The sequence below is a fragment of the Cataglyphis hispanica genome, chromosome 19 (genome assembly GCF_021464435.1).
Source record: "Cataglyphis hispanica isolate Lineage 1 chromosome 19, ULB_Chis1_1.0, whole genome shotgun sequence".
NCBI classification, from domain to species: domain Eukaryota; kingdom Metazoa; phylum Arthropoda; class Insecta; order Hymenoptera; family Formicidae; genus Cataglyphis; species Cataglyphis hispanica.
The window spans coordinates 1,224,103-1,241,907 of NC_065972.1; the positions used below are offsets into that span (position 1 = coordinate 1,224,103).

The 17,805-nt window shown below is 35.0% G+C and overlaps 1 protein-coding gene across 3 annotated transcripts in view; it reads right to left on the minus strand.

Moving 5' to 3' along the window:
* Positions 1 to 13,311, minus strand: part of LOC126856515 (uncharacterized) — a 42,430-nt gene extending 29,119 nt beyond the window's left edge. The window contains exons 1-2 of one of the 3 annotated variants that reach the window (XM_050605072.1): positions 13,116 to 13,311; positions 10,839 to 11,248 (exon numbers count right to left, since the gene is read on the minus strand). In XM_050605072.1, the coding sequence (XP_050461029.1) occupies positions 10,839 to 11,187 (349 nt within the window). In that variant the 5' untranslated portion in view covers positions 11,188 to 11,248; positions 13,116 to 13,311. Of the gene's footprint in view, positions 1 to 10,838; positions 11,260 to 13,082 lie in introns of all 3 variants that reach the window. The other 2 variants (XM_050605071.1, XM_050605070.1) reach the window with 2 other exon arrangements.
* Positions 13,312 to 17,805: the final 4,494 nt, after the last annotated feature.

Here is a 17,805-nt window from a genome sequence, read left to right on the forward strand (position 1 = left end):
ACGGCGCGACATAATTTATAGATCTCGCTCTCTCAATTTCTTGCAATTCGCGGCAACAAAATTGGCGAAATTTTTTCGCATGTATCTCTCCGAGAGATATTTATCTCGATTTAATTCAATTTCAGAATCCAACCTTCTCGTTGTTAATGCCAAAATTTCATCATCTTTATAAAACCGACGGATTTAATATTCGTAAATATTTTGAGACTTTAATCGCGTACTTTAACTTGATAGAAAGAACGGATGATATATCTAGCTGGAGAATTTAAGGGAATTAAAAAATTTTTATCATTATACACGTAATATAATGCGCTTTCATTAAATTACTGCGCATACAAATGCACACCACAGTAGTCATCAAATCTTAAATTTTAACTTTAATTTCTTGAAATTTTTTATTTATTTTTAGAGAGGAAATAAATTTCACAATGTAAGGATTAGATTTGGTCTTTTAAAATTTTTAAATCTTTGAATTTTCCAAATTTCCTAGATATACATATAAAATTCCAAAATATTGAATGGGAATTATATTTTAAATTTTGTATAAAAAAATATTAGTAGCAGAACCAAAATGAGAAGTCAGAAAAATGATTTAATATTTACAAACTCATTTATGCGATCAGCATACATATTTTATCTTTACTAAAACACTACAAGTGCGCGCTATGCTTTATCCATTAACGTATGAATTTTATTTCTCTTAAAAAAATAAAAATTTGATGTAAAGTAATAATATTAAACTAATTTAAAATACTTTCTTAATGAAAAAAAGGAGTAAATTTTATTCTTCACATAAACGTTAGATTTTATATGCGACGATAATTCATTTATTCAACGTAAATTGTGAACAAAATACAATAATATATACATACGAATATTTAGCGCAAATTTATATTATAATATTTATGTTAAATATATTTTTCGGGTAATAAGAAATCGATTGGTAAGTTGTGTTTTGCGATGTACAGCGTACTAATGTTTACATCGAACTGTTGTCATACGAAGGTATTTCCTGCGTACATAACATTGTTGATATTGACGCTCAACCTGCCATTAGTGTAGCGAAACTCGAACGGGAAGGTTGAGTGCTCCGTACATCGAAAAATTTCACGTTTATTATAATTAGCTATTAATTCATAAATTTGTCAAAACGATCGTAATTATGAGAGTGATAAGTGTCGCAATCATGTACAAAGAAGAAACACTAAGGATGAAATATGAAGTGAAGAAGAAGGCTCAAAAAAAAAACTACGGAGCAACCTCGAGGTGAGTAATTTATAACTAATTTAATTTATTATTCATCACTCTCGAGATTAATTGCCCGTTTCTTTCTACTTTTAAGAAAGATATATTAAGTCGATACTCGAATGAAATGTCATTTCCCTCTTTCGTCATATCGATTGATTTTTTTCGCTGTACTTACTTTTGGTCATCGTCAATCAGCTGTCATCGCCGAGATCGCGTGTTTAGTTCGATAATTATATCTATATGATAAAATTTTAAAATGACATGAAATTTTTTAATTTTTTGCTTGCGAGAAATCATTTCGTATTATTCGCGGAAATCGAAGCTAATCCTCTCAGTAAAGAGTTACGTCTTTTTAACGAGATATGTGACATTTGATTATCGGAATGCTTATTTTGGAAAACGTTTCGTATACAGCTGAATAACATCCGGGGCCACGCGACGCAGATCGTTCGAAACGGGCTCGATTGTGTATCGTCGCAGGAACTGGCCGCGTTTATCGCGGAAACGGCCACGCTCCTCTCCCTCTTCACCGGTAATTATGTCCCGTATTGTGTACAACCGCGGATAAAACAAGCGCGCGGGTCCGTAACGCGACGTAATTCCGCGTACGCGGAAACGCGCGGCGGGTGCATTATTGCGACAGTGAAGGAGAAACGGGCAGGGATTAACGATCGGTTGCGCGGATACACACACAGACACACACACATATATACATAATTGTCTGGATGACGTATAGCTTGCAATTGGCGGCATGCTATAAGTCGGCCAGAAGTAGCGGAGCAGTAAATGGGGGTTGCATGTCATTTGTCGACGGGGGTGGTGCCGTCGCCGTGGCATTATTCACGTGAGATTTCTCTCTCTCTCTCTCTCTCTTTCTCGTCAATAAATACTTACCGGGAATTGAAACGGGGCTTGTATAATCTCGGTTTCAATGCAGAATTCAGCTCCGTGCGATTATACGCCGAGCGATATTTACCCTCTCCTGACGAGACCGCGCAATTTTTATCGGGATCTTACCGAATCTTTCCGGAGTAAAGCAATTTAGATATTGAAACGTCCGTTTTTGCATGGCTAAGTGCGACATATCGTAAAAACTATATGCCCTAGATTGCTACGTGAGGTTTCCTCCATAAAATCCGGGGGTAGTTAATGTGAAAGTTCATCCCGACCATTTCCGTCGCTCGTCGGAGAATGAAAGTGCAGTATGTTTGATAAATAATCGTAGAAAAACGCAGCCGTAAAATGTATATTTTAATTTGAAAAATTATTCGATTAAAACTTTTTTTTTAGTTTGCAAAAAGTAATCTCTAAGTAAGTAAAAAGTCTTTATATATAAGTAAAATTATGAAAGATTTGCTCCCGATGTATGTAACCAAAGACGATCCAAATCGCAGATGAAAAAAAAGTAAGAAAGAGACAAGGCAAAAAATTTTTAATTATAAAAACAACATTGAATTAATAAATACGTATGCAGACATTTAATGCTGGTTCTCTGACGACTCTTTCTCGGCAAATTATGCGAATAAAAATAAAAATCACTCACATTGTCACACTTTAGGCAATTAATTAAGATAATCAAGATAAGTGCAAGTGATAGATCAACATCAAAGAACCGCAAGAAACTCAACGAAAACAGACCAAAGGAAGAGAAAAGTAAATATTTAATTGAACATCTCTTCGGTCTCTCGGCACGCGAAAGGCTATTTTGACTCGCGAGGGTCTTGATCTTATCGTTTCAGATTAACTTTGGATTAATTTTGTAGACGAAAATTTTAAATTTACGTTGCACGCTATTATTTGCAATGTGGAATATATATATATATATATATATATATATATATATATATATATATATCATATAGATAGAATACAAACTGATAGTATTGTATTCTTTGACAAAAAATAAATAATTTTATTCTGGAGCTAAATTTCCATATATAAAAATACATGTATATTTATTTTTCATATCTTTTTTGTTTCAAAGAACAATAATTGGCGATATTATAAAAAAAACATTTACTTTCTTTTTTTAACATTTGCAATAAGTAATGTTGAATAATTTAATAAAAAGAGAAAGAATCTTTTTGTGGGAAATTTTTGTTAATTTTTTTACTAGAAAAACAACATTTTAATATCAAAATTTTTTCAAGAGTATATTTCGTTAAAAATAGTAAAAAAATTTTAGTAAAAATGTAGATATCAATTTTTTTTTTTTTGTAACAGACATTATCACGAAATTTGTGCACAAAGAATCAAAGAACAGCAAATGCACCACGTGTGTATTGGCATTTAAAAAAAAATAAAATATCTCGAAAACAATGCATTTTTAGGAATTTTGTAAAAAAGTTTTTTATATATCTGCAACAATTCAGTTTTTCGTATTTATGGTATCAGGAATTTAGTTTATTGGAATTATACATTGAATTTTTCGATAAATGCGCCGAATTAATTTCGAGTATTGATGTAACAGGATCGAAAGTCGCAATTTATTTAGACCGATTAGAAATCAATCATGTTTACACAAAATCAAAACGCGAGAAGGAGAGAGACAGAGAGAGAGAGAGAGAGAGAGAGAGAGAGAGAGAGAGAGAGAGAGAGAGAGAGAGGCATTTTAACAGCTGAGATAATGAGCTCGCGATAGCTTATCGAGGATTCGTAGAGAAGCGAGTTTCCGTCATCGGCTGCGGAATCCGAGATTCGAGGATGAGGAGGAAGAGGAGGAGATTGCAGGGGTTTGGTATTCGAGGCGATAAGCTTCCCGAACAAACTATGCGTTGCAGAGCAGCGAGAGAGCATCCTTGAATCTTTTTTTTTTTTCTTTTCGTTATTTACCTGGATGCCGGAAGTCAAAGTTTGCCGAGAAATGCGAGGGGATCTAAAATGGTTAATTAAATCCGTGATGCTTACGCGTCGTGATTCGAAGCTGCGGGCTGCGAGAGCTGAGATAAATGATTATAGTATAAATAACAATTGACATTTTCTCTAACTTGTACTTTTTTTTTCTGCGTTTTTCGCAAAGTTTATCCCAAAGCGCAAAAAATTTTCGCAACAAAACGTCGCGAAATCGAGTTCTCCGAGTCATTTATTTATTTTGTTTCTAAACTTCCATTATTTTACTTTTTTCACATTAGTGCTTGATGATGAACTCTTAAAGCACATAGCTTCTCGTATTTGCGGAAAACAACCAATGACTGATAACATAATTGAAAAAATTACATTAATAATACCTTTTGTAAAGGAGAAAGATATCTTCGACTGTATTTTTTGTGACTGTAATCTTTTTTTATACAGAATTTTCTTTGACTATACGTTTCACTTTTCCTTAAGAAAGTCGCGGATATAAAAGCAACTAATAATTACGCGGAAAGAAGAAACCGAGAAACCAAATTGAATTCGATTCAGATACGCGAATACTCGATTCAACTCGGAAGCACTTCAATTTATCTTGAGGTATTATCGTGCCTCAAAGAGTTAAATGCGGACCGAAAATTCGCACCGGATATGCAAAACAGTGGGGCGGAGGAGAGAGGGAGAGTAAATTGGCACTATCGATCTGTCATAGCGCGCCAAGTACAAGTGGATAAGCCAAGATATCTCGAGTGGCAGTCTGTGCACACACACCGGGTGATTCCCAATGATCCGACCTATCACGTTCACGCCTCCCGTCGACAAAAGCTGTCGCGACAAAACACGAGTCGATAGGTCCTGCGCGTTTCAAACCCTCTCTGCACTATCTCTCTCTCTTTCTCTCTCTCTTTCTCTCTCTCTCTCTCTCTTTCCCTCTATCAGCGATCTCTTCTCAAGAGCTCGCGCAAACATTTCGTATCGTATTCATTCGAGAGATCGATGGCTGCATTGTTCCGTTTTCAATACTATCGGGACACGGAAAAAGTGCGAAACCTCAGGGAAATTATGTTACCGAGACGAAACTCGCACCCGTGCGATTATATGGTATATTTTTTTTCTTTTATACTTATTAACCAACTCAAACTTTAAAGATTTCAAAGATAAGAAAGATAAAGATTTTGGGATACATGATATGACATTGTTAAATTATAAAAGAGAGATTTAAAAAAAAAGATTAGACAAAACTCTTATGATTAAGAAATTAAATTAAATTCTAATTTGGACATTCTTTCGAAATTCTTCTTTGATTTTAAAATAAAATTTTTAGTTTGCGATGATAATCTTTTTCGAGACTTTTTGTGCTTGCTTGAAGTTTGAATAATTTATCCAAGCTTAGAGCAACGTCTATATGTTTTATTGCTTTATATTTAAGCATTTACGGTGAGTTGTGTTTCTTTTAGTATGATCAGATTTTTTTATGCATCGAAATTTCCGGTCAGCGATTTCGATGTGGTATCCTCCACGTGGTTTATTAAAAAAGATCCTCTCTGTTTATTGTATTGCAGGGAAATATTCTCCATTTTTTTCATATCACTTGTTTGGTTTTGACATATTTGCCAAATAGAGGAAGTTTGCAATTTTCGTAATGAATCTTTATTCTTCTATCTCTATTGTACACTTAATTTTAATAATTTGTTTAATTTTTATAAATTCTTCTTGAGGCATTTATTTCTTATAAATATAATATGAGCATTTATATATTATTATTTAAAAAATGTCAAAAAAAAGCTTGCAGAATTTTTAATATTAATGTTGTATATTTTTAATAAATTTTTTCTGGATTTTATTCTTTTGTCTGAAATTGTTAATTAATAAAAAACACAATTATCATTTTATAAAGAGACATTCTTCGATTGGGCAAGTACTGATATTAAGAGTAATTGCATGCGCAGCAACATTGATTAATGACAATCTTCTTAATTCACTATCTGCGAACCTATAATAGACAATCGGGGCCGCATGGTGACAATCGTATATATCCAACATGACGATGGAATGCAGGATTGTCGCTATAGGCTATCCGCAAGAACCGCTCCTTAATTAAACGGCCCATTATCGATGTGGATCGACAAACAATATCTTGTTGATACGACGCGTTACTCAACTTCTGCCACTGTTTATACGAGAATTGTGAACACCTTGTATATATAATTTTTAAGCAATAGTAGAAAAGTAGAGGAGAGAGAGAGAGAGAGAGAGAGAGAGTAGTAAAGAATTATCATAGTCAGACGTTATTCGAGTAGAAGAGTTGCGCTATAGTCAGACGAAGGACCGTGTATAAATCTTCAAGTAGTAAAGACTCCATTCGATCAGACACGTAAGTGAAGTAATATAGTCAGACATTGAATATTTTTTACTTTATATTATTTTATTCGGATTAAATGTGTGTCAAGAAACAAAGTATTATAAAAATTTGTTCTACTATAAATATAAATTCTTGCAATCATTATAAAAATTAACAAAAATCAATGAAAATGTCGTCTTGTCATGTCTTTATTTATTTCTGCTGTAATAATTATACGCGTGTAATATATTTTTGCTGAAAGAATGCAAACACGATTTCAATAGAGAGAGAGAGAGAGAGAGAGAGAGAGAACAAGAGGAGGGGGGGGAGAGGGGAGAGGGGGAGAGGGGGAGAAGCTTTCTATTAATCGCGAACGATCGATACGTGTTATTACATTAATTATAGATATTATGCGTAATTAATTATGCGAATTATCGCGTAATATCGGCCTTTAACGCAAGTTTATTGGCAAAAAGTCAAGAGATTCGAAAATCGATAGTCTGTTTATTCTCGATTAACTTGCCGACATAAGTAGTTAATTAAAGCGCACCTATCTCTTTCTCCGAGGGAGAAAGTCTCTTTGCGCTATTATCAATATTGTCGCTATTATCAATATTGGTAGTTGCGCATCTATCCGTGCTCCGTGTGTGTAGCTTTATTAAAGGGCCTCTCCCCGCGCGCGCATAATAAAGTTAAGGACACGTTCGGCTCCTGTCCTGTCCGTTAGTTCAGCACGTCGATTGAACCTCGACGAGAGTGACGGACGTGTCCTGCCAACAGGACACTTACAATTAAGCGCATTCCCTCAACGTGTCCCATCTCCAGGACCAGTTTAACTAGAGCACACATACACACGTACACACATGTCCGGATCAAGTCCTGTCATCGGAAATCGAGTCTTGCCTTTCATCTCCGAGTTTCTCCTCTCGTAGCTTTTAAAGAATTAATTATGCTCTCACTTATTAATTTTTGACGATTAAATTTGATTTATTACATTCGTTGAAGGACATAAATTAGAGGGAAATTCTCTTAATTAAGTTTTTTATTTATATCCAAATAATTATATCAAATAATTAATTAAAATTTTTGGAGTTTATATTCCTCGATTTATTTATCTTGTTTATTTATATTTATATCACGTAACATTCAATTATATGTAATCTCAGTAAGTAATAAGGTAATTAATTAAAAGCTCAGAGTTTATACTTATTTTTTTAATATTTAATTCTCAAAAATTCTCCTATAAAAAATACTATTATATTTATATTTATAACTCTTGGGAATGTTTAACTTTTGCGAGATTTTCTTTTGTTGGATTTTCATAGGATCTTTTTCCCCTCGTCTTGCGTTTCTCGGGACCGAATAATACACCGTCTCCTAAAATTGTCGCGTTATCCACGCTTAATTGGCCAATTCTTTCCCAAAAGTTTCCCGGCAAACGAATAATTATGCCTGATGAATATTCCATTCGATCCTTCGTCCTTAGCTCTGCTCATTTAGAACCGCCATCCCGAAATCTATTTCCTTGCTAATGGATCCTCGGCTTGTCGCAATATTTTTCACTCCCTTCAAATTTTTATGCTGCAAGTTATCTCAGTTTATCGTAGCTTCATTCAGTTAATAGTTGTAGCGATATATAGTATATATAGTAGCGATATATAGCGATGAATAGTAGCGAGTTGTAAGATTTTCTTTGGCTCTCATAGGAGAGATTACTTCGAGAGTTTATCCCCCTCGTATATATATATATATGTCGAAGATTCTTGAATTCTTCGTAATTTCTGAGAGATTATGGAATTATTTTTTCTCGGACAAAAGCTGAAAAATAAAAAAGAAATTAGGGACATAAAAAAAAACCGCGACATTTCTTACGCAACGACGCGGTACAAGCATACACTAGCGAGGACACTATCAACTATCCTTGGGGCGGCAACGGTAGAAATAGCGGTCATGATTGACCGGCGCAGGACACGAATCCTTTTCTCCTCGGGGAGAAATTAAAACGGCAAATCCCGTGGGCGCGTGCAGGTTATTTCTGCGCAATCGATCCCTGTTTATTTCCGACCCCCGTGCTCGGTCTTTCTTTTGCGGTCTGCCGAGTCTATATTTGACCCCGCCTCGGCTAAATTAAGTCATCGTTTAACGCAACCACGCGAAGTCCTGCCAAGAAATCGCGATTAAAGGTCATTCAATTTGATAAAGAGCAAACTCATTGTTAAATCAGATTCATATAAAAAATTTTCATCTTTTATTACGTATTCTTTAATATACTTGATTCGTTTTCTTGTGAACTTTTTCATTAATTAACAACGTTACTCTTGCCGGTGACAGTGACGAGAATAAATAGTGCTTTTAATAACAAATTGATGAGAGCAATAAATAATATACAACGGAAATAATTATTATCTACGAAATAATAAATGACAGATTTATATTTGAAAGATTATTATTAATTATCAGAAAGGTCATTAATTTGGCTCTTAAAATATGTTAACATTCCTTTCTTTCACAAGAAATATATATATATAAATTATTCACAAAATTATGATCTAAAAAATTATTAAATAAACTCTATGAATAATTAAAAATTTCAAAAATGCTTTCTTTTATACGAAGATATTTAATATCGCCCTCGATAAAAGCGAGTTAATATCTTTCTCTTTGAAAAAGGAGAAAGACATTAACTATATGGTAAGATCATTTCGAGAGATTATCTGGAATTGTTATTAATTTCTCGAGGCTTTTTTCTCGATTTCAATTCCATCTTCGCCGTTTAGCATTCTCCTTTTTGTTCTTTGTGTGTTTATATACCGGATGATAGCACCGATGTCAGTTGCAGGGTCGCGCTACAACGCGCTAGTCGCGCTCACGACGCGAGTATCGAGTAAGCATCACTGGAAGTGATCCATTATGCATAAGCGCGCTCGTTTCGGCCGACAAGGAGGAACCTTGAGCTACTCCGAAGCGACTCGTAAAAGCACGAGCCACCTATCACGCGAGAAGACCGATGTGCAGGTCCGGGTAATGTGCCCTGGCGATAAATAGCGCGATTTATGCGCCCTTATACGCTCAATTCCGCGTCTCTTTCTCCTCGAATCTCATCCTCATCCCCCGAATAAGCCTCGAAATAGCAGCCAATTGGTCTACGAACTAGCGTCGGTAGCGGTCTTTCCCCCGTCCACCGCTCGATTCTTCCCTACGGACAGCTAATGTTTCACTCGGCGGCGAGCAAATTTTTAACCCCTTTGTTTCGGACAGGTCGCCGATAACTCGGCGGCCCTTATTCGGAATTACGTTAAATTGCGCGGATATCGTAGCTCTGAATAGATCCTTTACAACAGAATTCTCATTTCCGTGTTGATTTATTTGATGCAGACAGGCAAATATCTCGCGGCTAACGATATCGCGGCGAGGAAAACAGTGCCCTTATGACATTTCTCGCGCTCCTTTCTCCGTTTTTTCCACGAATCGCTCGAGATAACCGGGTTTTTCCTTGTAGAACGCGCATGTTTTTTATCTCCTTTTTTTTTTTTTATTGTAGCAGTTCGGTAAATATGGGCACGGCGTTTCACGTCGGCGTTAAATAGCGCCCTTATGCGAGCGCGCGCGCGATATATTTTATTGTTCCTACGCGACTCTTCCAGCTGTTTTATATTTTTTTTTCCATCGACACTTTCTCGAAAGGGATAGGTAATTCGCGTTTGGGGCGTGCAACGGATGATTGAGCTCCTTCTCGTCCTGAAAACACATGGTCTTCGGTAGTCATATATAAATACAACACCCTTGCACGGATTTCTCGCACCTCTTTTTTTTCTCCTTGAAATAGGAGACGGGCGCTTTATTTTGGAACACCGGAAAACATTCAACTCTTTCGATTTTACTCTAAATACGCACTCGATAAATAACGCTCTTACGCGAATTCCACACCTCTCCTCTCTCTGTTCGAAATTACAGCAACGGGGCTGTAAATAGCACATCCCTTTCATCCTCGACACTCTCGGCAGGGTTTTTCATTTCCCATGAATTGTTTCTGCCCTCTCTTTAAACCGAGCATTTTATTCGAGATGTCGGAAAATGCAGGTTACCTCCCATACCAGATTCGCCAATGTCGTGCAATACTAGTGATAAATAGCGCCCTTACGCGCTCCTTGTTGTCCATTAAATTGCTGGCAACAAGCACGCGATACTTTATTCGAAACGTTAGAACATTTTTAACGACTCTCTTATTCACAATTTTGTGACGCATGGATATAATATATTATAAAATATTTTGAGATTATTAAATAAAATTAAATATATGTGAAATACAATCAAATATTTTCGTTGCCAAAAGCGTGAAAAAAAGAACAATCTTGTTTCAAATCGTTTTTTCCGTGCGCTTTAATCCGAAAAAACTCACCTCGGACAAGGGTAAGGATGCCCAGTGGCATTACTAGGACGGCGACCATGAGATCCGTGATTGCCAGGCTCATCAGGAAGTAATTAGTGACGTTCTGGAGACGTCGCTCCCAGGTGATGGCCAGGCACACTAGGATATTTCCCGCCGCCGTGCCGAGAACCAGGACCAGTGCCAGCATCGCCCACCAATTGTTAAGTCCATCCTCGTTGTCTCTTTGGCCGCCGGCGGAATTCGCACTCGTCGTCTCTAGGTCGATCTCGCTACCGTTCGCGGAAACGACATCCCATAGAACCAGCGGATCGTAAATATCCGCCAGGACGACTTGCACAGGGGTCGTTGACCCCGTCATCGCTCAGTCAAAACTTCTCCCACAAAAACGCGCACTTTCACGGCACACGGGGACGTCGCATCTGAAAGCGCACTATTCAGCATCGTCGAAGGGATGTCAGGACCCATAGAAGTTGAGAATTAGTCATGGGGAATGATATATAACAATGTTTTGTATACGTATATATATATATATATATATATATATATATTTCAAGAGATTAATCGTAAGAAGTATATCGTAGGGTTTTGAAGATTTATGAGATGGAAGGATCGAGGATTTACAGGAGATACAAGAGCGATGTAATTAAGTAATCTAATTAAAAGACGTCATGCAACGGAGAGAGGTAAAAGAGAATCAAAGCTGACTAACACGATATACATTTCGAAATGAAATATTTCGGGGAACGAGAAATTTGAGGAACGCAAGAGAAGGAGCGCGGAATATGGAGAGCCGGAAAATTCTGAAACGACAGGAATTTAGGAAATAAGAATTCAACGTCAAGAGTTTAAGTCAAGAATCTAATAAATTAAAATTTTGAAGATCTTAAGAATTTGGAAGCACAGTTCAAGGATTTAATAAAGATAAAGAGATAGAGCTTCAAGGGTCCTAAAAATGGCAGGCATAAATGTTTGAGAGGCTGAAAGATGCAAAGAGACCTTTGAAGGAATTCGAGAATAATAATTTGACGGTCAAAGAAAATTTGCCAGGCTTTCAGATTATGATATCGTGTGTTTTTATATTTGTCTCGATTGTTCCTTCATAAAATTGCAAAGATATATTTTTTGGAAAAAGACGGTTTCTTCTCGAAGATGGAAGAAGCCATTTGCGCTTCATGTGGATATTGATAGCGATTCAATTGCATCGATGCGACTGATCCGATATATCGGGTGATATATCGATGGAAAGCGAGGATTACACGCTCAACAGGTTACATCGATGAGAGAGGTTCGTTCGTACAAGCGATCGCGAATATTATCGCGAGAGCGTTACTTTCGATTTTTCTCGCAATTAATCTGTCGCGAATTGGCTCGATAAAACCTCAAAAATCTCGGATTTGAAGATATTTTACGTGTCTCGAATCGATTTACGGTGAAACCTTTAGAGTGGAGCGCTAAGGTAAAATGCTGAAAGGAGAAAAGTTTTAGAATGGTCTAAAGATGTAAAAATTGTGCAAAAAGTTTCAAGTTTTAAAAATTGAAGTTGTTAGTTTTAACGAGTATTCTTTAGGAAATTAAAAAAATTTGACAATTCTAATATCCACTTTTAAGAAACAAAAAAAAATTTTAATTTTTTTAAAAATGCAGGAATTTGGAAAAATAAAATAAATAGATTAAATAAAATGAAATAAAAGATTTTTATAAGAATTTAAAAAATTTTAATTAATTAATTTAAAAAAAAACTCGAAGAGTAAACTGTTTAAATAATTTTTTTCAATGATTTAAGAACATAAATTTATCAATAAAATAAATTAATCAATAAAAATATAAATTTAAAGAAGTCAAGAATCTACAGCTTGAATGTCTTACAATTAGATTCTTTCTAATTTTAGGAATGTAAAAGGAAGAGATTGATTTAATTAAAATAAAAGAATAATAAGAAACGATAATAAAAAAATATTAAAAAGTCCACAGTTTTAAAATCTTAAAATTCTCGTAATTTTAGGAATCCAATTCGAAGAAACGAGTTTAATGAGAAAATCAAATCTTCTCGGAGAATCTTTCATCCGAAAAACGTGAAAAGTCCAAGGACATAATTTAATAAAATAGCTTAAATTGACAACAGAGATGAATTCAAGAAAGGAAGCTCAAGAATTCGGGACTCGGGAGACATGTGAAGTCTCCGCGGTTTCAGGAATTCAAATTGAGCAAAGCGGAAGTTGACGGAAACTCGAGGTGCCGTAATTTATCGAATACTTGGTTAAACCGCCGCGCTGGCTTGGCACGCACATTGCTCGGCGAACTCTTCCCCATCGCGTAGGTACACTTCGGAAAGGGCTATTTGTACGCGGTAATTTTTTTTAAACACCGATTCGCGCGAGCGTACGCGATAACCGGAAGAGGGAGGACGAGTGGGATCAGACGACGGGGTGGGAAATATGATAATTTTTGCGGAATCGGCCACACGTAAGAGCGAGCAACACGATCCACGGGGGTTGCTTTGCCGCGGACTACTGGCCCACTGGCTTTTATCTCGCTCACCAACTACCCCTAACCGGTTGCCTTCTCATCCCCCGACGAGGTAGACGTCGCGACGAGCATGCGTCGCCGCATCGGCCTGCCCACATCGGGACACCTGTTCGTCCTTCGTTGTCACCCCGTCTTGTATTATTAGGGATGCGCGTTTGCACTCATGCGCGAAATGCAACGTCTTATCAATAATTAAAGACACTCGCCCTTTTGACGAAAGTCGGTGATTTTTAGCGTGCGCGAACACGTATTCTTCTCGCTCTAGTTCCACCTTGCTTTTTTTTTTTTTTTTCTAGAAATCAATTTCTGAAAACCATTAGAGATATTGTGTTACTGAAACGCTGAGACGTTCTCGCGTCGCGAGATGTGATACGCGTCGTTAAAAATATATTTCCTGGACATCCAAATGGACATTTCTTCGGAAAACTTGGGAACGATAAATTCTAGCGACGGACACAGGTGTGGCAGATTTTATTAAAACGTTTTCACTATGGAAAGGAAGCTGGCCGGGAAATGGAATTGCGTGGAATACGCTTATTAAGTTTTGTTGGAGAAGAGAAATGTCTAGGAGAGTAAAACAGGTTATTAAACAGTTATTAAGATAATTTATTTAGACATTAAACATTTATGTTAAACATTTAAACAAGAAAAAATGAAAAAGAAGCACATAAAAGATATAGATTATTCTTATTTCTCTAAAATTGTAATATTTAAATCTGTCAATTTTAAATTGTTTTGTTAATTTTTTGATTTAATTTAACTTTAATTTTATTTAGAGGTCAAAAAAAATTGTAATAACAAAATTTTTGAATTAAAACAATCTTTATATATTTAATTTAGAGTTTATTGAAGTATATGCGTTTTTAAGAAGCTCAGCTAATTAAAAATTAAATTGCAATTATAAAGATTTACATTATAAATGTATAATATTGGATTAAATTGCATTTAATGAAATACATCTCTTTTAATTGCAAAAATTAAATAGCGTTTATTAAAATATATATTTTGTCACTGATATCAAATTACATTTATAATTATAATAATTCTATGTACATTTCTCTCACATGCGTTCTTACGAATGAATACTATTTCTATTGCCTCATTTCGTAGTCGGGGAATTTAAAGATGAAAAAAAGGTTGAATATTAAAGAGGAGATTGTAAAAAAAGAAAAATCCTATTCGCACTCTTATATCTCGAACGACGCGTTTTGCATACTGATATCCCTGTTCCTGAAATTAATACAGCTCTGTTCGAGTATCGAATTTACCTTGGCGTTATTTCTGCGATATTATTCTCCGATTTTCAATTCATAAATTTTGTCGGTTTAAATCCTTTCAACTTGCTTATTATTTTCATAAATAAATCGATTATTCCTGATAGATTATATCTGTGAAATTAATACGGCCTATTGAAAATTAAATTTAAATTGTGTGATTATCTCTGCAATATTATTTTCATTCCTCTCTTTTGATATTTTTAGAACAAAAATGAACACACACACATACACAAAAGTCGAGAGAATCTAATTTTTTTCTTCAAATTAAGTATCAAAATTTGTAATGTTGTGCATGTTGGTGTCATGAGATGAGACTACTAATTAGGAACTTGATGATAAATTAAGTACGAATAAATGTCCCGCTAAAAACGAACCGTACAAGAGCATTAGTAAAAAGCAATACAGTGTCCCGAGAATGATAAAGGACGATTTATCGCGCCCTCGGGCCAATTTTTTGCTCGTGCGATTAAAGTGAGAGGACATTCCCGAAAGCCCTAGAAAATGAACGATATCCACGCACGCGGATATCTACAAAAAAAAAAAAGCAAATACGAGATGTGTTTTGATATCGCGCTCGCGATTTCGATCGACGCAGCTTCTTTTCGATTTCTTACAAGCTAGCTCCGTAGACACGTTTCTCTTTCTCCTTAACGTGTCGACACGGAAAATACGACAAAACACTTGTATTATTTTCTTCTATCTACTAATTTAATTAAATTTAATTTTAGATATTTATTAGTAGCTCAATAAAATAATTCACGATTAAACAGAGATTTTAATTATCTTAATTACATGAAATGCCTCTTTATAAGAAAAATACAATTTGATAAAAACAATTTTTTAGAATCCAATAAAATGTTTATCCTCCATGTCAAAAATTTCTTCGACTTTGCATTGCTTCCGACTTGCAACTTATTTGCGATGCATTTCTCACCGGCGGACTTTGTCGAAATTCTGTTCGCAACAATTAAGCAGACCACAAACCGCAACCTCGTTATTAAACGCACCATCACTTTAGCCGGACAACTTCTTGAGCCAGACTTAAGCTCGCCTTAATCCACTTAGGAATATCCCCGGGATCTCTGAACTAAATTCGCGATCTTGCAGAAACAATTATCTTCATGGGCCAACTGTCGAATTTGGCGATTCGAGATCGATGAGAGAGAATTTTCACATTTGCGCTTAATTTAATTTCTCTGTTTATACATTTTTAATGTTATTTCCATTAATAAATTTATTAATCATTCTTTATTTTTGATTACTGTATTATAGTCTTTGATTCTTGATATTAATGTTAGATTTTTTTCGAGCTTTCGATAGGCGCAATTTTCTACACGGTTTTCTCTCTGGAAGAGTCAATGATTCAATTAAATTAATTATTATTTTTTTTAATTATTATTTATTAATCATTTTTTGTCGCGCAATATCTTTAAGAACATTAACTATTAGAGATTACACAATACAAAAGTGAATGAATGAGCTATTTTGATTGTGTTGAATTTTGTTTAATTTTATTATTTTTTTTTTATTTTTGTCAATATTTTCAACGCGATAAAACATAACAAATTTGATTACATTTTTAATGAATTTTATTGTATCCCATTGTTTCAGTTTTTATTTTTTATTTGTTAAAATAGAAAACACAAAAGAGAGAGAAAGAGAGAGAGAAAATTTCCTTTTTTGTATTTTATATTTCTCTGTAGGTGTGCTGTGCTATAGATTTTATTCCTACCTTTATGGATTCCTCACTAGAAGAGGAATCTTTTATTCTGCATTATGCGATAGATCGATGTGCCGAGCACGGCCATTTGCCTTCACCTTGCAGCCGCCTATTTATTGGCCTTAAACGTTCGTGGTGCTTTTTGTGCCGAAAATTTCATTTCGCGCCCAAATAAATTTCCCGGTGATGGATTAACGCCATTTAGACGGGAGATTTATGTCACCGGGATTTTTTCTCTTCTTTTTACGCCGATTTCTTATCTTTTCCAGGGATCCGCCCTGAAGAATTGCACGAATCCGAAGCTCGAGAAAGATTGGGCGTCGATTACAAGAATCAAAGATTTGTAAAAAAAAGAGGAATAATTAAAAAATTAATTAAAAATAACATTAGAAATATATATATATATAAAAGCAAAAGTTCAATGAAAAAGAGATTAAATTTGAAGAAATTAAAATTGCGATATTTAATTATAATAAAAATAGAAATTTAATAATAAAATGACTCAATATAAAATTAAAAAATATCGACTTTGCTAAAAATTTAATTTTTGTATAAATTAAAATATAAATTTAATTAATAAGACTAACAATAGGTTAAAGCATCTCGATTTTAATTTTACCCGATTTTCAATTTTTTCTTTTTTTTAATTTTTACGACAGCACAACTTTGACGGGCAGCACGTTTAAGCGCCGTAAATAATCGGAGCATAGATATTCGTTACGGCACATCCCTCGCAACGAACTTTCTGCACGTCGTAGTGCAGACGCGCGTGCACACATGAGACGATGACGTTTTAGATCGATCGGTGAGCCAAGTCACGTCAGGGCACTTCATTTCCGTGGGCCGGGCCCGCAATAAAGCAAGGAGAAATCCTATTTATCCTCCGTCACACGATATTCGAATCCGGTTGAATTTAATAAGCTCTGATTGCGTACGCGCACCGTTAAAAATGCTTGCCCACCGCCCGTCCGTCCGTTCGTCCGTCAAATTTAACTTAGCGCCTGCATTAAGTCCAATTAGCCAAGCGAACGGAAATGAATCTCGCGCTGCGCATTACTCGATATATTAACTATTATATATGAATATATGCGTAATCGAAATCCGAAACTAAAGCAACTGACGAAAATTATACCAGAGTACCATAATTAAACGTAATCATGTTAATCATGATATATTAATTATTTATATTTTATCAATTATTATACACACACATATTATATATGGATTTGAGTTTATTTAATGGTCAAAAATTTAATTTTCTGTAGGCTATAAATAATACACATAGCTTTTATAATAATCTAAGAATTGGTCGAAAAATATTAATAAAACATTTATTAAAGATAGAAATTTTTCTGACAGCAACGAAACGATATATTTATACTAGATCTTTAATTCCTTTTACCCGTAAAATTCCGATAACTTGGGAACACGATGTAAAATTGTTTTAATTCCC